The sequence below is a fragment of the Lutjanus erythropterus genome, chromosome 1, assembly GCF_056507025.1.
Source record: "Lutjanus erythropterus isolate fLutEry1 chromosome 1, fLutEry1.hap2, whole genome shotgun sequence".
In the NCBI taxonomy this organism is placed as follows: Eukaryota; Metazoa; Chordata; class Actinopteri; order Lutjaniformes; family Lutjanidae; genus Lutjanus; species Lutjanus erythropterus.
Genome location: NC_139317.1, coordinates 19,573,671 through 19,595,753, shown reverse-complemented (window position 1 = coordinate 19,595,753; position 22,083 = coordinate 19,573,671). Strand labels below are relative to the sequence as shown.

Genomic DNA, 22,083 nt, shown 5'->3' with positions numbered 1-22,083 from the left:
ATATATCAGGGGCTGCTGAGTTTGCTCTAACATAGTTACACAAAGAGAGAAGTCCCTGTACCAGCCTATCTGGCTTAAACTATAAGGATTAATAACCTTAAAAATGTACTAAAAATGACATCTACCTAATCCACAAAACAGATTCTTCCATATACTCAGCATGATGGCTCCAGGATACACAACCTCACATCAGCACAGACTACAGCCTCACTCCTGTGCAGTGTAGCTGTGGGAGACAGTCATTCATGATAATCAAATTAATGTTTCCCACAGTCTAGCACGTTAGTTTGGGGTTGAAAATAGGGGCAAGAGGGTTGCGGTGTGCAAAATCCTCCTCATTACTTTGATTAGTGTTGTCAAATCACAATTGGCACAACTGAGCTAGTATATAAACATCCAAAAAGGCTATATTTCTGCATTTTATTTTGATGGTTTGTTTAACAAACTCATATTTATTTTTTTATTCTCTTCTTAATAAGCCAGAGAGAAGCTTTGGGAAACTTGCTGCTGCAATATTAAAATCCTCCTGTGCTCAAAATTGCGCTTTGCTTTTTGTGACTTCACTTGGATGGTTGACCTTCACTGTGTAGAATGATGTGAACCCGTATACAGTTTGACATGAGATGGCTGTTTATACATGAATCTGCCGAAGATGTAAATCTTTTTTGTGCTCATATTAGATCTTAACACATGATGTAAGCATGATTTGGTGACTTCAAAACTAGTTTGGGAGCCAATCATGGTCTAGTATGCATATACAGAGACAAGGGACTTTACAATAAAGTAGAAGACAATAAAATAAAGGGAGGCACAGGATAGTTCTTGTCTTGCTTGCAACACACATGGTGCCCAACATAGATCAAAACAATTTATATTATTATTTTTTATGTAAAACCACACACAGGTAGAGTCTTGATGTGCTTTATCATGGATGAATGTGCTCTGCTATATGTCACGGTCAAGTTTCCCAGTATTGAAGCATGTCAAATAATCCCCATAAAGCATGCTCCCCAAATATTGTAGTGATGGCCCGCATTTCCCATCATGCTTAATGCCTGACTGAGTAGTCTGTTAAATTTGTGTTTTATCCTCCAAAATGCAAATGTTACTTTTTGTTAGTGTTGGTAATGTGTCTGTTCAGTGGTTTATGTTGACAGCATATTTGGCATTTTGTGCTTCTTTATAGTTTTAACCATTAGTGAAGTTACTATTCCATTTCTTGACCCCAGCTGTATTTTGCTGCAGAGCTATAAAGTCTGTAAGTCTGCTGAGAGCCGCTCTCTGTCTGTCTGCCTGTCATTCCATGCTGCCTATCACTATTTGAGGAAAAGCAGTGTGTATTTTACCTTGCCAAATGAGAACCCATTAAAACAGATATGCAACTCATTTTGGGTCCCAACCCAAAGACGCTGGTCTGGAAGAATTCCAAAAATTAGTACTATGAGCATTTTCTAGTCTGCTGCTCATGTATGAGTTTAGAATACGAAAAAGTCTTGGTTATAATTAAGGCAGATCATGGTCATGTCAAATAAACAGTGGGAAAGGTTAAATTCAGACAACAACAACTACTAGAATAACATTAGGGAATGATCACAGTCACAGTTAAAAGAAATCAACACCAGGTGTGGGTAAGAGAGGAGACGGTCTCAACTTTCGAAGAAAAAGCTATATATTGCCACTCCTCCCTATGACAATTTGCTGACCTGTACGTCACACTACCTCTGGCTTTGGCCCTGAATGTAAACATAGTCTGTTTTAAGCAGTTTGAACAACCAATGCTGTATTTTTTCTCAAGATGACCTTCTCGACTGACAATGGAATTTGTTTTCAATCTGGTTATTTGACCTCATATGCTGTTACTCTGACATGCCTACAAATGCATGGTTATAAAATATAGACTACTAACTTCCAGTGGATAGGAAGCGGCACGAACTGTGACAGAAATGCCAAAAGGCTATTTCTTTGTTTTAACAGGAAACAAGAAATAAGGTCAAAAATGATGCAGTGAATCTATTCAAAAAGATTACATGCTTCATTGCTCTTCTTCGCTGCTCTCAAAGATTTATCTTAAGTGTGACACTACTGTCAATACACTGTGCCAAGGAAACAATGCAAACTATATAAAGCTGGAGAGAAAACAGAAGAGAATCTGAAAAGAGGGGGTGGAATCGTCTAACTATATTCACAAAATGTAAAGAAGCATCAGGAAAGATGGCTTTCTCTCCTGAAGGTGAATTTCATGGTACTAAAGGAAGACAAAAGAAGAACAGGGCCAAGTCCATTAGGGAGTGCAAAGAGGAGTCGAGCTAAATGAAGGCTTCCTGGTGGAAGGCATGGTAATATTAAAAGACATCTGGAGGCATTTAAGAAGATGCTTCCAGTAGTTTGAAGACTGAGCTGACAATACAATACGAAATGAAAGGAAGTAGGGAACGGGGTGGGGGCTGTGGAGGTGGCTCGGGGGAGGGGGTAGGCTCGGAGGAAAGCTTTGTAGTGTGGCGCCATGTGCTGATGAAGTTGCCTTGGGCCTTTCCATGAGTGGTATTATCATCAGTCCACCAATGTTTTGTACCTACAGTACCTATTTAAGAGAGGTGGCGGGACTGTGAAGGCCACAGAGTATAACTCATTCAGTGTAGTTTAAGCTACAAAAGAGACTAGACATAATGTAGGCATACGTATGTCTTATATTGTTCTGTACTTACTCCATTGATTCCTTCAGTGTCAGTGGGTGTCCATACTAACAGTACTAGCTTCTGCCCTAACCAGTAATGCCACTTTCAAACTAGAGGATGGTTGCCCTGATTTTCCTGTTGCTAACAGTATTTGGGGGTACTGACAAAAGCCCCCAGATCAGAGGCAAATGATTTGCTCATAGCTTGCAAATCAACGCTTGATTACTATGTGCAAACTGTTCAAAAATGCGATCAGATGCCCAAAGATATCAAGCAAGCTTAATAGCTGGTTGTTTCTTGGGTTGGGTACTGTTCACATTTGAACCGATACAGAACTGTCGGGTACCGGTGCATTGAATAGTGTATTGATACCCAACAGTACCTTTTTTTATTTTGGTACTTTACGTTCTGTCATAACAAAAATGTAATTTCAGTTGTACATAATAACTCTCAATTTCCACATTATTATTGATTTTGAATATTTTGTTTATTTTGGACATTTTACACACCACACACAAATATACCACAAATAAAAATTCATCCCTAACTCCTTCCCAAACTAGTCCCTACAACCTCCAGCTTGTCCAATTCATTTAATGTGAATCAGCACCCTGCAGTACCAATGTAATTCAGTGGGTAACATCAAAAGCACAGAGTCTGGTACCCAACCCTAGTTGTGTTGGGGACATTTTGGGGACCAATGCAACCAACTACAAGAGGAGAAACAGAAAAGCAACAAAGACAAAAAATGAGCAAAAAATAGTTCAAACTAGCTCCACCTCCAGTAGCTACAGCAGTAACATGCTGCGCACTGAAGTTTCAGTATTAATAATCTAATGTCACTTCTTGCGTGTGTTTTGTGACAAAACTTTGGGGACTGAAGAGACACTTTGGGGATTCACTCTGCAGAAAAAGCTTGTAATGTGTGACCCTGTTTCGCTGATTTCACATAATGACTTCAGGATTTAATAAGAATTACAAGACAGAAAGTTGTGTAGTGTGAACAGTACAGCAATATGACAACTTTGAAAGTCATGTAGTGTGACCAAAGCATAAGTTACTAGTAGCAGTTAACAGTTGTTTAGTAGTGTCTGGTAGTGCATCTTGTAGTGTTGTAGTGCATTTTTAGATTTTGTGTCAGGTTGAATGTAAACAGCAACAACAAGATGGTGATAATATTGTTGACATCTTCACATTAAAAGTTCAATATCTGTGTTTTACATCAATGAATACAGCCAGAACAAGTTGATGGACAATGTTTCCCACAGTCCACTTCCCTTTGTCCTGCCAGGGTTCTTGCTTATTGTGTCCTGTGAACTGAAAACTGGTGCAACAGCAACAATCCATGGTGTCGGAGAGGCACAACAGTCTGGTTTCCCACTTAATTCCCAAATAATTTTCCTGGCCAGACATTAGGGAGAAGCAACCTAAAGGCCCAGCTGTACCATGATTCTTATCCCTGCTCACCTCCTCTGCTCCTGAGTTGGTGTCCACGGTGGTGCATCCTGCTGATCTGACTGCATGTTTGAAAGAATCCGGATGGTCAATCCAAAACCCATGCTTCAAAAGTGTGTTTCTTTCGTAGGTAATGCATGTTTCAGCACAAAAGTCAAAAACTAAACAGGCTAAAAGACAAAAGTAGTAAAGGTTGAAAGAGCTACCAGCCACTGCATGTACGTCATGACAATTTAATATATGACAATTGTCTCAAAGTCTATATGGTCATATTGTCCATCCATAAGTTTAAGGGGCGGACACAGATCTGTAAATCATAAAGGAAGAAATGACAAAAGGTCAGACTTTGAGGTGCCTCTCGGACAAAAGATCATCAGCCAGCTCTGGGCTTTCAATCTCTGACATCAGTCTTTTTAGACTTTAGGGGGTAGTGGTCAGTCTCAGGAGCCTTAGGCTGCCTGGAGGGTGCATAAGTTTGTGTGTGTGGGTGAGGGCTGCCTCTCAGCAGGTGCTGATACAGTGAGGCTAAAATTTACTACATCTAGCACTGCTGCCAGTGTGCATATATGATTAGATACTCATCAGCAAGAGGTGAAGGTGAGTCAAAGCACATCTGGCCTCTGAGACATAAAGTTTAAGAGGGGTGTACTGACAAGAGGATGAGGCAAGCTTCATGGGGTTTAATGCAAGAACTGATGCGGTGGTTCTCAGAAAGGCCTTCCCTAAAATGCCTGAGATTAGTGAAGATCGTGCACATTGTTGTGCTCAAGAAGAACAAAGCAGGTATTTCAGAGATACACTTTAAGCAAGGCATCTGCAATATCTTGCCCAAGAAGGGACACTGGTTAAACTGTGGAGGTGGACACGGTGTAGGAACAGTGAGAAGGAAGCAAGGAAACTTCTGTTACTGGTTTAGGTCAGTAGTGTCATGTAGTGTCGAGCAGACATGCTCTTTCCTGCCAAATTAGTCAGGAAACAGAGTGGGCAAGGAGTGGGAGCACTCCAGCTGAGAACAACAGCACTTCATCTGGATGCTGCTGGGAATATAGATAATGTTGGTTACACAGATAAGGTCACTGCTACTGACTTTTATCAGAAAAGGTGCAACAGCAGTTTAATAAAGATCATTTAGATGCAGGAACACATCCTGAGGAAAATCAGTGAGAGAGTATAAATGCTTAACAAATTTATTAGACCACCGCCCAATGTAAGGTTTATGCTACAGCTGCACTAAATTAACAGCATTGGTAATAACCAAAATCATTTTTTATGTTTCTGTAATGGTTAATACACCAGTATGTAGAAGCTCTTTAACCAAAATGATATTTTTAATGCTAAAATGTAATTATTGTTATCCATGAATTTTCAAATTTACAAAAAACAGAATAAATAGTAAAGCACATTATTATTTCTTGATTAAGATGTCAAATTATAGTTATTTACTTGCATTCCTGAACAGAAAAAATAGTTTTAGTGATTGAATCTTATGTTTGACTCATTTCAGCCTTCTCAGAGAAGCCCAGTGAGCCAGCTCAAATTTGGGTATAAAAAGGTGAACTCAGTTTGAAATCCCTCACTCCTGTTCAAAATGCTAAAACGTTGAGAGCTCACTGAAAATGAAAGAGTCCGCATTAAAGCACTTCATGATGCTGGATGGTCTCTGAGACAAATAGGGAAAGACATAAAGTGTTCTCACAGTGTGGTCAAGTATGCCTTGGAGTCAATTGCCGAGACTGGTACTTACAAAATGCACCAAGGAAGAGGCAGGAAACGAAAGTTAACTGAAGCAGATGTCAGACATGTCAAGATTTTAAGTACTAGAGACAGAAGGAAGGCCACTGTTGATCTTCAGGCAGAGATAAATGCTTCTAGATCAGAGTCTGAGAAAGTCTCCAGAATGACCAGAAGCAGACAACTGACAGGACAAGGCTTCAGGGGAAGACTAGCTGCTAAGAAGCCAGTATTGAGGCCTGCAAACATCCAGAAATGCCTCAGATTTGCCAGGGAGCACAAACACTGGGCTGTTGATGACTGGAAGAAGGTACTCTGGACGGACGATGCTGACTCTTCAGTCAGTATCGTCATGTTTACGTTTTAATGCCAGATGCATTGCACCCACAGTGAAACATGGTGGAGATTCCATTATGGTATGGGGTTCCCTTTGTGGAAACGGCGTGGGCAAATTAGTGAAAATCAACGGTATCATGAACAAGATCGTCTACCACAACTTCTTAGTGCATCACAGAATCCCTTCTGGACTGAATCTGATTGGTTATTGTGTGTGTGATAAAAGGACTATTTGTTATTTGCCAACAATAACATTTTTAGTTTTAAACACGTTTTTGAATGATTTCTAAAATATTTATGTTTTCTCGTTTTTATGACAGGTGGTCTAATAAATTTGTTAAGCACTGTCATACCAAACCTGTTTTAAATCAACTTTGGTTTAAACTGGCCACATTTAAAATATTATTTGGAGGTATCTTATAATTGGAAAGTCAGAGAAAGGCAATCATTTCTCCTCCGTCTCAATGATCAGGTAAAGATCAGACCAGGAACCTGACCAGGTCAGGCAACCAATGCAGCACCTTGCTGGATGACATTGCATTGTGTTGTGCTGAAAGCTGAGCCAAGGCCCATTTCAGCAGCTCTGATTTACAACATGAAATTTATTGTCACTACTTATGACCTGTTTCAATCATGAAAACAAATGCTATACTTGCAGCTCATGAGCAAGTGAGAACCCTGCAGGACTCGAAAATGTATCTGCAATTTCAGGTGATCATTTCTGAAACGTGACACTGCCACCGTTTGCGATCTGTGTGCAAGCAGCACTCACAAATTGCTTTTGTGAAATGGGCCGCACCTTTGATGACATTACATGGAAAGCAAGCGTGTGCTGAGTGGTGTTTGCAGATCAGGACACTTTTATCTACAAAGCTGCTTACACGTGCATCACCACACATCTCTAGTGTTGACAATATGGCAGTCTGGTTGTAGAGCTTGTATAACTCTAAGTGTGGTCAGGATTCACAGAGGACAGTAGTGAAGCAGAACTGACATCACTGTTGAAACACAATTTCATGTAAGAGAGGAAGTATGTCTAACATAACAACCCATTTACTGCAGCAAAGCAGAAACATGCACCATTACTGAGTTGTACTGAGAATGCCCCAGGATCAGTTAATGCCAGGGCTTCAAAGTCAGTTAAATATTCTAAACAATTATGATAAATCACTCACACTCAAAAATAGTCCAAATTGAGCACAATATATGAATCCATAAAGTTTAACCACTGTCTGAAAAAAATATTCTAGATAATAAGTGCCATTTCAGACCATTCACACAAATCACATACTTTAGTAACCACATCATATTCTAAATGTGGCTGAAATGTGTGGCAATTTGTGTTACAAATTATGAAAATTAAAGAATATCCTAAAAAACATGACAGCAACTCACTGAATGTATTATTTTTTCAAACAGAGCAGCATCACAGCCTCTGCGGGTAAACAATGTCATGGTTTGTGGAGTGCAGCGATGCTCTCCTTGCAGGTTAACGGCCACATGCCTGAGCTGAATGTGGTTATGCATTAGTCCAGTTGAGTGGTTATATGCCCGTTTATTCTACATACAACCATACTTTCATTTTCCAAATAAAAATAATGACAACCCATGTTGGTTTTACAAGATCTGTTCCACTTTTTGCTTTTTATTTTGCTGGATTTCAAATTCCAGCCATTAACATGAGGAGAGGGGGGGTGCTGTCTGCTGGGGGTGGTGGCACGTGGCTGCGTAACATCTTAGAGACACCAGTAAATCAGCGTTGTGAATTGTAAAATATTAAATAATTAGTTTATATGACTAGTATTTCAGATGCCATCTAGTGCAAGTAGCAACATTTAATCATTTAGTCAACGAAATGTGCACATCCCCTGGAAGCAGAAAACAAAGGTATTTTTTGCCATAAGCATATTTTCATCATCCAATAAAATGACAAGAAGTAGGACCATTTGATCAAAAAACTGAATCAATGAGAAAAACAGGAATTAAAATCACATAACATATATCTAAGCAATACCAAAAACACTAAGAGTGATAAATAGTAACTGGACTAAATGATAAATGCTTTCTTATCTAATTATCCTGAACATATTTAAAAGAAAGACCACTGAGATAATGCAGTTGGACCTCACATAAACACCAATTGAAGATGTGTTGCAGGAATGAGTCATCTAAATCCAGCTGTCCACAGGGCATGTATCTGATTAGCATACCCACACTCACACACCAGGAACAAATGTAAATATTGCAATAAAACCTGCTGTAATAGTATCAATTCAGCATCGAGGATGGTTTCCAGTTTATTTTTTACTAAGTTTAGCAATATTGGATGCATGTGAGCATAGAGTTATACAATTTTAATAATTGTTATTAAAGCTATATGCAAATATATTCGCTCAGTAATTGATGCTGTACCAGCACACTCTTCTCATTATTTGATGTTATGTGGATGCATCAGTTGTAAAGAGATTTTTTTTTCTCACTCTCTCTCTCTCTCTCTCACACACACACACACACACACACACGCACAGAGCCAATGTTATGGAAAAAATTCAATCAAACATTAATAAAGTGCAACATTTGTGAACATATTTACTTTTATGGGAGTATTTAAGCTTTATTGGACAATATATTATAAGCCCGAGTGATATTCAGCTTTGTAAGTAATGTAGCAAAACTGGAAAAGTGAGCAAATACTGTTTAGAGTCTTAGTCCCTAACAACGCGGTCCGAGTCCGGACCCAGACACACCTTTTCTAGTCTTTACGGTGATGGTTTAGCTGATCAGGAAACACACAGACCAATTGCAAGCAAGTTAAGCCATCCCACGTGATGCTACCCAGCCAATCAAATCTCTGCATTCCAGGTGATTAACATTGCGACTCTGAATACAGTCAGATGAGAGAGGTGAGAGGCGAGTGACAAACAGAAAGATGATAGAAAAATAGATAGATAGAAATATAGAAAAAGAAAGAAAGTGATACCGGGAGGGAAGATGGAGAGGCGAGTGAGCGAGAGACAGGGAGAGAAGATAATAAGAATAATAACAAGATAATAATGATAATAAGAAAATTCAAGCTGTTGCTACACTTTATTTGACTTTTTCTAAAATTAAGCACTTTATTTTAAGATGCACAATTTTTCAAAAACTATTTCATCTATTTTCTGTATTTTATTTCAGTGTTAAGCGACAATAAATATTGTCAAAATGTTTTTGATGGGTTTTTTTTGACAGTTAGATGTTGATTACATGTAAATGTTAATACAACTACTAGGCTACTTCAGTATATATCACACTAAATCATAACGCAAGTTAGACATTATGATGTTCCGGACCTTTGCTTTAGGAAATTTTCTCTAACTGGACCTCTGAATTTTAGTTGAATACCCCTGGTTTAGAGGTGGGAGGGAGGTTTACTTAAGCAAAGCTACGATAGACATCATCTACTCAGGTAGGCACAGGGAAGCTTCTTTTATTTATTTAAGTGAACCTGAAGCTGAAGAATGTGTAAGAATAAAGAGTTAGAACAACTCAAACAGGACAGCGTGGTGAAGCACCCACAAACGGGTTGTCTGCTCAGCAAGGCTGAACGGTTTGGCGCTCTGCAGACGGAGGCACCCCATTTGGCTAATGAAGTCCCAGACTGTCTTCACACCACACCCCCACCCACCACTCCACTATGAAATGTTCTACTCATGAAAGTAATGAGGCAGGGAGGGAGAAAGACTCTTCTGGCCACTGATAACCTCAGACTAAACTTGCAACCTTACGAGACAAGGGCCTAATATCTGGCCGTCAATCAGCCCCAGCATCCCTGGCTGGAGTGTTTAATTACAAGGATCAATTATTTACCAGCCTCCTCTTTCACTACTCAGTGCTCCCAAAAAAGGAGTGTAAAGAGAAAAAAAGAAAAAAGAAAAAACATTAAAGACCCAGACGAGGTTGTGCAGTGGCAAATTTAGTACAGAGAAAATAATACGTCGCTTGTTCCAGATAATACAGACAGTGTTTATTCAGTGCATTATATGTGACAGATGCGTTTGTCTGGGTTGTCACATCTTTTTAAAGGATGAGTACAAAGCAACATCAATATGTGTTGTCAGATTAATATAAACTAAATGCCATTTTTCTACGCTTCTACATTAGAAAATCTAAATCTAATGTACATACAAATACACAGCTGATCACAGTTTGAACTGAAATTGAAGATAAAAGATTACAATAAACTCTTGAGATTTTCATAAAATGCATATGTTCATTTACAACAGCTACAAAAATCAAATCAGGGATTGTCTGTTTTAGGAGACACTGACAAAAAAAAACTGTCAAATTATTTTATAAAAAATAAACCTTCCATTCATAAAGGCCCTGTCTTTAACAGTATTAAAAAGGTCTTTACAAAAAAGAAAATATGCAAAGAAACTGTTGATATAAGTCCCTTGCACTTCATATTTACTCCTAAAGATACTTCCTGACTTCAGCTGCACGGCCCAAACACCAACTGCAAGGCTTTTAACTAATTTGAAGAGACAAGCTCATATTACAGCTTTGCTTGTATTGACAACAGCGCTTCACCTGGCTGATGCTGGGAATATACATCACAAAAAAGGAGCTTTTATCTGAAATGGTGCACATTTCAAATGCTGCAGCTCATTCACTGACAAATATCAGAAAGAGAGTATGTATATCACACACATTTAAATTCCCTTCAATTGCTGTCTGTTAGTCTCACAATAGAGGTTTTATAGATTGTATATTAGGTTTCTAAATAGTCTTGCAGAAAAGAACACAGTACTCCTTGTACTGTAGACTTGGAGAGTCATTTCTCACCTCAGATGGCCTAAAATTCAGCTGTAAGACTTTAAACTAATTTAAAGAGACAAGCTCATATTAACCCTATCTGCACCTCTCATTACAAGCTGGTACACTCAGTGCCTTGTAAAAAAAAAAAAAAAAAAAAAAATCCTGTGCTGATATTAGCACTCTGGCGGGACACACTTGAAGATATGCTGGATTAACATGCATCAAACATTGATGCATTTTTCCTCCCTGACAACCTCCATAAGCTATTAACTGAACAAAACCAGATTTAATGTAAAAATATGGAAATGACAGATAAAACAAATCGCAACTACTTAACTACTTTTTCATGTCACGCAACTGTACACCACTTTTTTCCAGTCTCTGCTCCTTCGTGCATCTAAAATTGCAAGAAAGGAAAAAACAAAACAAAAATTGAGAAGCAGCAGCTGGCGGAGTGTTTTGTGATCATCTATCCATAGAACAGAGTGCCTCTTCATGTGTCCGAATTACAGCCAGCCAAATAACCCAAATAACAGAGGAAGTGAAAAATGCAGCACTCAACTAAGTCTGCTGTGGTTCGGGGCCTTAACAAGCTACAACACCTGTGATTTGTGGTTTGCCTGTTTTGCTGTATTTTTGTGCTAGATTTCCATTGTCATCATGAGTCTAGCCTGGTTCCTGCTATTTATGGTGCGCAAGCTCCACATCTGCGACCACCTGCTCTCTATATAAGCTGGCATTAATGCCTCTGTTACTTTCACAATGACCCCAAACTTAAAAGTTCCAGTGCTTTGGTGGTCTAAGAACAGTTTACACTTTTATGAGTTTCTTACTGTTGTTGCCTTTGGATTTGCTTAGTAAAGAGCTAAGTGCACCAGCATTTAAGAGGTTATGTTATATACATAGTTGACCCTAATTAGATTATTCAGACAAACCGTTTTCTTCTAATGCATGTTAAGATTAAACTAACTAAACAAGAGTTAAATACAAAGCTATGCACTCTAAAAAGCAATTCAGGGGACTTATTGCCACCACTTAATTAATGCATTGTGCAATTTATTGAGTTAGAAAAACCTTTTAAGTCGCTAATACAGCAACTTAAAGGGACAGTTCATCCCAAATCCAAAGTACCTATTTTTTCCTCTTACTCATAGTGCTATTTAATAATGTACATTGTTTTGGTGTTAGTGGCCGAGTTTTGGAGATATTGGCTGTAGCAGACGTGTGCTATAGGCATGTGTGACTATAATGGGACTAAATGGCAGCTTGTGGTGCTCAAAGTACTGAAATACTTTTTAAAAACTCTTTCCAGGAATCATGACCCAGATACTCAAGATTATCCACACACCTTGCTTTGAACAGTTTAATGTGCAAACATTTGTCTTTCTTAGTTAGAATTTACTCTCTTTTCACTAGAAAGAAAATAGTTCCTACATGAAACTGCTCACTGAAAGGTCTGTGGATTATCTTGAGTACCCGGGGTACAATTTCTGGAATGAGACATTGCTGTTGAGTTTTTCAAATGTATTTTTTCAGTGCGAGTGCCATTTAGTCCCATTATTTTCAAGAGAATGCAGACATCTTTATGGCCGCTACCTCCAAAACTCGGCAACTCACAACAAAACTATCTAGATGGATAAATAGCACTACAGGTAAGAGGAAAAGGACTAAATTCAAGTTGTGTACCTTAATGAAATTGGCTTTATAACATAACTGAGTTCAGGATATCAAGCCCCACTAAACATGCTTTAGACAATTAAGACTGTGTGTTATAAGACACAAAGAAAATCTAATTGGAGCAACTTAAAAATTAAAAATGCCCTTGATTGTAGAGGAAAAGCTAATACCCCTCACTCAGTGTAGTTTATTGGTTTAACTTTATTACATTATAAATTGACATAATACAAAAAGATTGATGCACACTGTTGTGTTATTTATTTACTTTTGTTGTTGAGCTAAAACATTTGATTTTAGAGTGTGTGAGTGTGATCAGGATGAGGTGTGTGTGGAAACTGACTGGCCTGTGCCTTGTGGGATGCTCGCATTTCAGCAACATAAATATATGCATGCCAAAAAATATAATTGTTTAACTTGACTAAATTATAAAACTGTAAGTCATTCAACATCAATACCAACACAAGTCAATCAAATTGAAGTGTTAAATCTCTTTTAACATCAGCAAATGATAAGGATATACCCTTATGCATTGACAAAGATCAAAAAGTACAAGCTAGAATATGTAACTGTGCAACCAATAGTTATTATTTTCCTCATCCTGCTCAAAAATGAGTTGATTGTTGAAAGACTCAGATATTGATCCAAAAAAAGTAGGTTCAACACTCATGGCCTCATTAATTCCACAAGGGGGAGTGTGTTGAGACTGAAATGTAAGAGTAGGCAGCTCGTTTCTCCTTCTACAGCAGCACAGGGTTTTTCCCCTGGACTCTCAGCTGATGGCTCATTAATCTATTCTAGAGGAGGTCCCCAACGCAAGCAGCCTGCGCCAGTGGAGGACTCCTCATGCTTCGCCCTCTTCAGCACAATACTTTTACTTAACCAGGAGTATTACAGAGTTGAATAGTTGAAGAAGAGGTTTCATGGAAGCAAAAAAAAAAAAAAGTGAATTTATTATTGTTGCTCCACCTGACTGATACTAGCAAAGTTTTAAAAACTAAATTTGCTGTAATTTTTTAACAATAAATTGGAATTTAATGGCTTGCTGTAGTTCACAGGGGTTGCAGGTCCTGCCAGTTAAACTGAGCATCAACAGCGTGCAGCTCTGTGCACCTTTCAACTCACTGTCTTGGTCTGACAGACTGTCTAGTTGAATCCCTCCAACTCTGAGTGACGACATCTCTATCTGGTAGACTATTTAAAGTTCCCCTCCACTAAAAATATGTTTTTCTTATTGTTCCTACAGTTGAATCTTTGAGTTTCACTGTGCATAGTGATATATCTGCAGAATTTGACACTAGAAGGCTGTTTACACATTCATCTGCTGAAAGTGAAAAGTTTTTCTGTGCTCACTGAAAATCTGATTTTAAGGGGAGGGCCTTCAAGCACGATCCATCACAGCTACTTTTAAAGTCAACTCGGGTCCAATTTGAAACTTATGCAAGTGTGATGTACATAGAAACTTGACGCCACCAGTGCAGATACACTGAGAATGGACTTTACAGTGAAACAGGAGACATCTTGTTTCCAGCAAGAAAGTTTAAGAAAAGAACAAAACTTGTTCATAGATTCTGTTTTTTTAAATGAGTTAGAAGTAGATGCCTTTTTGAGGATTTTAAAGTGGAATACATTTGTAAAAGACTAGGACACTATTAAAAGAAAACTATTGTTTATTAAAACTTGTGTTTTCATTTGTGTAGCTGAATCATAACAATCTAGAACTATTTACCAATTTAAGTAGGGTTGCACCTACCAATTGTTTTTTAATCTATCGATAATTTTTCCGATTTACCTATTTTTTTTTTATTATTCAATTATATAACAATTAATTTAACTAAAATACATATCAAAAACTTATTTAAAAAAATGATATTTCAATATTTTATTTAATTAAAAATGAAAAATGATAATAGTGGTAATAGTGGTATATTTTAAAATTAGTCTAATTTCCACCTTATTCAATAGACTCCATGTCAGAATGTTGCTGCTGCAGCTGCAGGAGGAGGACAGGTCGCTCAGTGCTTCACCTTCAGCGCTCATGTGGAGCACTTTGTTCTGCTGTGATCACTCGCGTCCAGTCTGTGGAGCTAAAGACAACCAAACTGTTGCATCTCTGTCTAAAATAATCGCACGCTTTAGATGACTGCAGTGAGTCTTACTCTCTGCAGCTTGTTTTCTGGGCGCATCCATGCTCCGAACAAGCGTAGTGGTTCATAACGACGTGTCAAAACACAACATGCAAATCAACATATTTTCATCATGGATGACGTCTATTACGTTGATGAATCACCCAAGCCCTAAACGTATGTGTTAATTATTTTTTTGCACATCTCTAAAAAGTATCCAATGTCATGACTTGTTGGTATTTCTGTTGTGTTACTTTATGTACCTGGATGTGCACTTTTCCGACGCTCAATGTGTCAAAAAACAAATTCATCAGTGAACAGAAAATTCCACCTTTCTCTTTTCCTATTTTGCAAACATGCTAAACATCAGCAGTGTCTAGCAGGTATTTTGTTAACCATGTTTAGAGTGCTAGCATGCTAATATGGCTAATATAGCATTAAACATTCAATCACAAAAGTCATCAGGATACATCATCTAAATATCTATACAATTTTTTCACCGATCAATCTCGTAGATGTTGAGATATTTCACAGCGTAAGCTACAACTTTGAACAGCTAGTGGCATTACATGAATAGTCAAGGGATCACCAAATTCATTAGGATTCATCCTGGGGAGAACATTAATGTCTGTATATCATGGAAACCCATTAACTAGTTGTTAAGATATTTCAGTCTGAACCAAAGTGGTGAACCAACTGACTGACCTTACCATCCCTAAACACATGCAGCTAGAGTGGTTAAAAATCATTCACCACCTTGCGTTCTGTCCTCTTCCAGTGTGCTGATCCATATAGAAACACACCAAACCAGGCATACAAATTGTCTCAAAGCCATTTCATGGCACCTTTAAGTCAATTATTGGTGAGCTATGCATTTATTTGTTAAGTGAATGTTAAATGTGCTGTCAGTGAAGAAATATGACAAACTATCAATCCTGATCCAACAAGCATGATGGCCATTTGTAAAACTGAAAACATAGTGTAGGCTACTAGTGCAAATTAGCTACCTGCACACACATTTACAGCCAGACGTCCTGTGTGGGAGGCAGCACGGCACTGAAAGGCTCCATTTACACACTTTGGTTTAACTGCAGTATTTGCACTGACACCCATCATCGCTTAAGTACTCCATTCATACACACCTGACAAGAGCAAAACATATTTGTGATTATTTTACAATAGCAAGTCAAATTATTAATCTTACTGCCCTCAGTGATTTCAGCCTACATTTGTCTGATATTAAGGGTAGATTTTCTTCCTCACAGCAACTGATCTGTGAATGACACCATCATATAACAACCACACATTTGACTGCTTTAATGGCAGCTCTGTCAGACAGTCATGTCAGAATTCAGATTTGAGATTGCCTGACTGAGACGGACAGAGCATGTGGCTGTCTACAGTTTAGCTATATAAACATGTAATATGTGTCAGCAGCCTAATAAGTTTGTAATGAACCAGTGAAACCACAACATCACATATGTGTCATCACAGAAAAAAAAACAGACATCTGCAGTGAAGCAGCATTTAAAACATGACTTCTGAATATTACCATTCAACATTTCCACAGAACCTCACACCCAGTGAGGTCTACAGCATGTACTGTACAAAAAAACAAAATCTATTAAACTGTTTTTAATAGCATCTGATTGGCAAGCTGTCTTGGGACAGTTGGCAAATGGGCGGGCAGCGGAGGAGTTTAGAGGTGCTAAAGTTCAGGCAGGAGCGACGCAGCACCCTGTGTCCTGCCAACAGCCTTACAGTGGCGCAATTCCTGACTAAGTTGTTGACCCATGGCCCCCACCTGCCTTGACCATGCATTATATAGGGGGGGCATCACTTCCCCTCCTATGCTGCCTGCAACACCAGAAGGCTTTTGACTCATGCCCATCTGTCCTTGTAGTACATACATTAAGTGAAAGCCAAGCCACTAACACCCTGTCCAATCCATGTGTGCTTTTAACAACAAGTGGTTATATAGTGTGTGAACTGAATTTTCACCTTAGCAACAAACATCTTGGTAGAACAATTATGATTAAAGATGTCATTTACATTAGTTATATTCTGATTGCAATAAGATGCTGTTCAATTCAAACTCAATCAATGTATTTGCTAAAAAAAAGTAATACAACACCCCTGCAATAAACCTCATCTTTGTGAATCTTATAACACACGTTTTTTTAGTGTTGAGTCAACTCTGCTGTAGTTTTTGAGTCTGTAGTTGGTGGTGGCGTTGAATCAAAATGTATGACAGTGATAGGTGTGTCAAATGCTCTGATGCGCATTAGAGGAACAGTGAGTTTGCATGCCTATGCCATTACCACAGCAACCAAGGCAGACCGGATAACAACACCTGAACATACAAATACAACCTAATCACTTGCTAATATCAGTGAGGGCAGTCAGTCCTCAAGATTCAGTGTAGTCACACGTCAGATCTGACAACAGTCTGAACACATTCTACAGCTTTTAATGTGACAATACCTCAGGGGGTGAATATATTCTAATGGAAATAACAGCAGTGATAAAGAACAAAGACATAAAATGTTTGAATCCTTTCACATGACATTCATCTGGTCTGAATGAATTTGTGACATATTCAAAAGAGCATTTATAACAGCATTAACTTTCTTAAGGACATCAAAAAATAACTTGATGCAGACATACCTGACCTAGCTGGATGTCTAAGTACTGAAGGACTTCTTTAAGCATGACAGGAGTGTGAGGAGGCTTTTCACTTGAAACAGAAGATGGCTCTTGAGATCTGTCCGCGGGGCCGGGACCAGGACCAGGTCCAGAAGATGCGCAAACTGTAGAAGAGTGGAGGCCTAACTTCCATGACCTCCATGCTCTCCACACAGGCAGATTTGTTTTCTGTAACATTGTGTTGCAGCGCAGAGATATGGAGAAAATCATGATCCTGTGGAGTAAATAAGAGAAAAATAAGAGCAAAGTTTTGCTGTGCTATGAGCAGAAACATGAAGTGTCAAACCCAAATAGGAGAAGCAGGGTTTGTAATACTGCTGAATATGGGTGAGTAGTTTGAAAGTTAAAGTAAGATGGTGATGGAGTGAGTGAACAAAAGTTTTTGTAGTTACTCTGTTATTATCAGTAATAGTTCTCTAGTTTATATGCTGTATAATAGATGGTTACATACAGTAATGCTATGTGACAAGTATGTTAAGTTGAAATATACAATTTGGAAGAAAAATATATACAATGCATGCTTACAAAGTAGCTTTGATGTTTCCAGACAGTATTTTTTAAAGGGCTGAAAGGGATAGTTATGATTATTTGATGTAGGGTTATATGAGGTACTTGGCCATAGTCAGTGTATTACCTATAGATGCCTGTCAGCACACCGCAGGTAAAAGAAGCACAGAGGGGTACCAGCATGGAACCTAAGCAATATACTGTTTTGTACATTGACAGTGACAAAAGGTATTTTAGCTGCTTTTTTAAAAAATAATATCAGTTTAAATTGATACTATATTTAGAATATTTTTACCATTTTACTTTGCCATTTCTGATGGGAAAAACAACTGTTATATAAGCCAAATATCGCTTTCTCCAAACCAACCAGACTCCATTGGCGAAATCTGCATTTTTATCTCACAGAACACGGGAGTTATTGGTCTTACTGGTCTACTGCTGCCTCTGTCTGTCAGTCTTTTTAAAACACCACAGTCACATAATTACACAAACAAACTAACGGCTTGAGGCAGTGGTAGAAATAGCAACTGCTGTGTTCTGTGGGGTAAAATAGCTGATTTCACCCATGAAGTGTGGCTGGTTTGGAGAGAAAGTGATTATATTTTGGCAGCTTCCCATCAGAAAAGGTATTCTGATTGCAAAATAAAATGGTGAAAATATTGGAAATATAGCATACATTTCACCTGATATTTATGAGTGTCTAAATTGTCTAAAATACGTTCTGTTGCTGACATTGTCTATAGCAGTACCCTGCTTAGCTTTTATACTGGTGCCCTGCTCTGCTTCTCCTAACTGGGATGTGCCAACCGGCATTTACTGTAGGTAATACACAGACAATGGATACGTATCTCATAGAACCACGCATCAAATAATCCAAACTATCCCTTTTAGCAGCTCTCCAACCTGAGGTGTCCACCAATACAAGAGGGCATCACAGTTTTTTTTTAAACATTTTAAGCCAAATAAAATCACCCTGAACCTTTCCAGCAGCTCACATCTGTGATTCACACACTGCATCAACACAACCCATCTACAAGAAGAGTAAATACATCTTCAGCTGATTAGTTCAATATTTTGGCAGTCTACATGAACAATACTGCCCGCAGCAGGCACCAAAGTGAGCCACATGCTTAAAAAGGTATTCAGGTGTTTCCTGGCAACAGGATGTATTGAAAATTAGAGCTCTGTTAGTGATGTATAATTCTAATATGATACAAATAATTGAAGGAGATGAACGAACTCAACAAGTGTGTGCATGGCATTGGTGAACACAAAGAAATGTTCAATGGCAGCACAGCATTACACAGTATTTGAAAAGGTGGCAATAAAAACAGAGAGTGACAATGCATGATTGCTGTCAGATTGAGGGCTGTACCTGCTGTACCTTAGAGGAATCCAAATCAACTTTTTATGCACACTATTACTGCATTACCGCTGTCTGCACCTAAATCAAAATATTACATCTTTCAGGTGAAGTAGGCTGTCCTTCATCACAAGAGCAGAGATAGAAGAAAGATGGTTTTGAACATCCTGTACATGTATTATCACTTATGAACCATTTTGTGATTATTTTTATCTGTGACATCACCTTCAATTCTTAAGGGAGTAATAATAATAAAAACTTAGAAATGACTTTGTCTCATGACATAGAAATGTATTAAACAGTCTGTCCCCTCCGTGTGCCCTTCTCAATGCTGTAAATTGGGTGAAAGATAAATGTTTTATATTTTCTTGTTTCTTTACTCCTCACTGACAGTAAAACTGAATATCTTTGAATTGTGGACAAAACAAGACATTTGAGAACATTAGAAAGACTGATCGATAATGAAAACAATCACTGGAAAAAAAGACTCGAAAAAATGGGTTATGTTCCACATGTTTGGCCCTGTTTGTCAACTAACAAGATTGTGACAGGATTAATTAATGATTAATCAAGAAAATAGTAAACAGATTAATCACCAATTACAATAGTTACAACAATAATACAATAATTGTTGCAGCCGTAACATAATGACTAAGTGGGTAAAGGCAAATAATAGAAGAGCTACAGACTGGTTTAGTTCACAAAATGACACAACTTTACTGTAATGAAGCTTTACAACTAAGAAAAGGCAACTCGTATGTCATATCGCAATATCATGGCATCCAAAATCTAAGACAATATCCAGTCTCATATCACGATGTTGATATAATAACAATATTACCCAGCATTCATCAAGCTAGGGGTAACAGGTCACAATAGTGTAACTTCACACCACTAGTTTGTATTTGTTGATTGTTTGATTCAATTTAACCTAACGCGTGTAACGAAGTGTATGTTGCCATTTCGCACACAATTGCACACAAGAGAAACAGGTTAGCTAACTACCTTGCTAAAAATACCAGAGCTAACGTGGAGAAATGTGCTATGGTGGTAGTGTTAACTTACACATGTACCCAGTAACTTTAACAGGTGTTTGACACATCTAACACATAACCTATATATCCTGGAGACAGTGGTTTGGTACACCATTCATTGCTGTTTAACACGTGTGTAGTAGCTGTAAGATCAGTAGTGGCTAGTCATTTTACACCTGACTACAGAGCGATGCTAGATTTTGTTGCTATGCTACCATGTTGGATGACCGCACGCAGTTAGCTCCACAGATTGTCGACGAATGCACGAATGGGACCTCAACAGTACGTTCGGTTACATTTACAAAATGTTCAACCACGGTAAACTGTGCCGGAGAACCATGTCTACACCTCTAGAAGTTGTAGCTTACCGTAGTAGAGCAGAGGGTAGCTCCGCCTTCAGTGGCAGCAGCATGTCCGCCGCGTCACTGTGATCCGCCCAGTGACCAGCGACAAACGTCCAATCAGCTGCGACAGAGGAAGAGGGCTTGTTTTTGAAAATATTGGCGCTTGTCGTGTTAGCTATGGCCACCTGAGCTTCGCTGGAGAAATTATCATTTTAACACGAACTATCGGTGCCTCATCAGAAAACGTTGTCGTGGTAATGAAATGAAACACAACCGTTACTGACAAAAGGTAAGACATAGCTAACCGCACGCAGTGCACACGACATAAAGAGAACAATGCTAACAGCTAACGTACCGTTGGAAGTTGTGTGAGAGCTAGCTAAATAGCAGGCGTTAGCCAGCCCTGCCAACGTTGGCAGTGCTGCTTCAGTTGTTAGCTACGCCTTTTAAAAACAGCATACTCCACTGTGAGCTTGAATTAAAACATTTATGCTAACATGTAAGCAGCAGTTAACTAACAGTAACACTGTCTCGTGTGTTTTATATCGTAACTTTTTGTGACTTGAGAGTAGTTAGTAGACATTAACTGTCATACGTCATGAATTTTTGCCGTTTTTAGCCTCATTGGCTACATTTAGAGGCACACTAATTTTCCACTCTTAATTTCCGACCTAGGCCTTATTCTATTCGGGGCATATTCTGATGAAGACGTTGGCTATGCTGGAATTATTCTGGTTTTAGAAGCATCCCTTGGACATGTAAACAAGTTCAGAATATGCGTCTCAGTGGTGGTTTTTACTGCAGTTTGTGACACACGGCCTCTTGTTTACTTACAGCCAGCTCTGTGCTGTAAACAAACCAACTAGCCAGCATACTGTAAGGCTGGAGCACAGATGCCTGCACAAAAGAAAATCCCAGGTTTTTGGATATGCACAAATATCGCAGTGCTGACCTTTTCAAGCAGGCGATTAAATGAATGAAAGAGGGAGGATGTGTTTGCAGACAAACAAGTCTATTAGCCTTGAAAAACTTTGGAAAAAAAATATTAGAGAAATGTTCACTTTCATTAGCCACGCAAACAGCTCAGTTGGAATATTGTCTTTTTCAGAATAAGGCCAAAAAACGTTATATTGTGTTCATAGAAACGTAGCCATTGTTTGTTGTGAACTGCAATCCAGCTACTGTAACTATAGTGCTTTAATTTTCTTTTAATTTGTAGCAGTGGAGCATGGGAATCATTCTGAGCAATGGGGAAGACTGTGTGTACACAGATACAGAACACAAACACTGTGCACCCAGTCAAATAACATTAACATCAGAATAATTTTGTCA

General features: G+C 38.5%; 2 protein-coding genes across 3 annotated transcripts in view; one reads left to right on the top strand and one right to left on the bottom strand.

Moving 5' to 3' along the window:
- mettl15 (methyltransferase 15, mitochondrial 12S rRNA N4-cytidine) overlaps nucleotides 1–20,929 on the bottom strand; it is a 61,921-nt gene extending 40,992 nt beyond the window's left edge. The window contains exons 1-2 of the mRNA XM_084716143.1: nucleotides 20,776–20,929; nucleotides 17,465–17,717 (exon numbers count right to left, since the gene is read on the bottom strand). Coding sequence (XP_084572269.1) covers nucleotides 17,465–17,717; nucleotides 20,776–20,819 — 297 coding nt within the window. The 5' untranslated portion in view covers nucleotides 20,820–20,929. The remainder of the gene's footprint in view (nucleotides 1–17,464; nucleotides 17,718–20,775) is intronic.
- kif18a (kinesin family member 18A) overlaps nucleotides 20,901–22,083 on the top strand; it is a 35,349-nt gene continuing 34,166 nt past the window's right edge. For both annotated transcript variants that reach the window (XM_084716129.1, XM_084716121.1), the window contains exon 1: nucleotides 20,901–21,040. The gene's annotated coding sequence lies outside the window, so the exon portion shown is untranslated. The remainder of the gene's footprint in view (nucleotides 21,041–22,083) is intronic.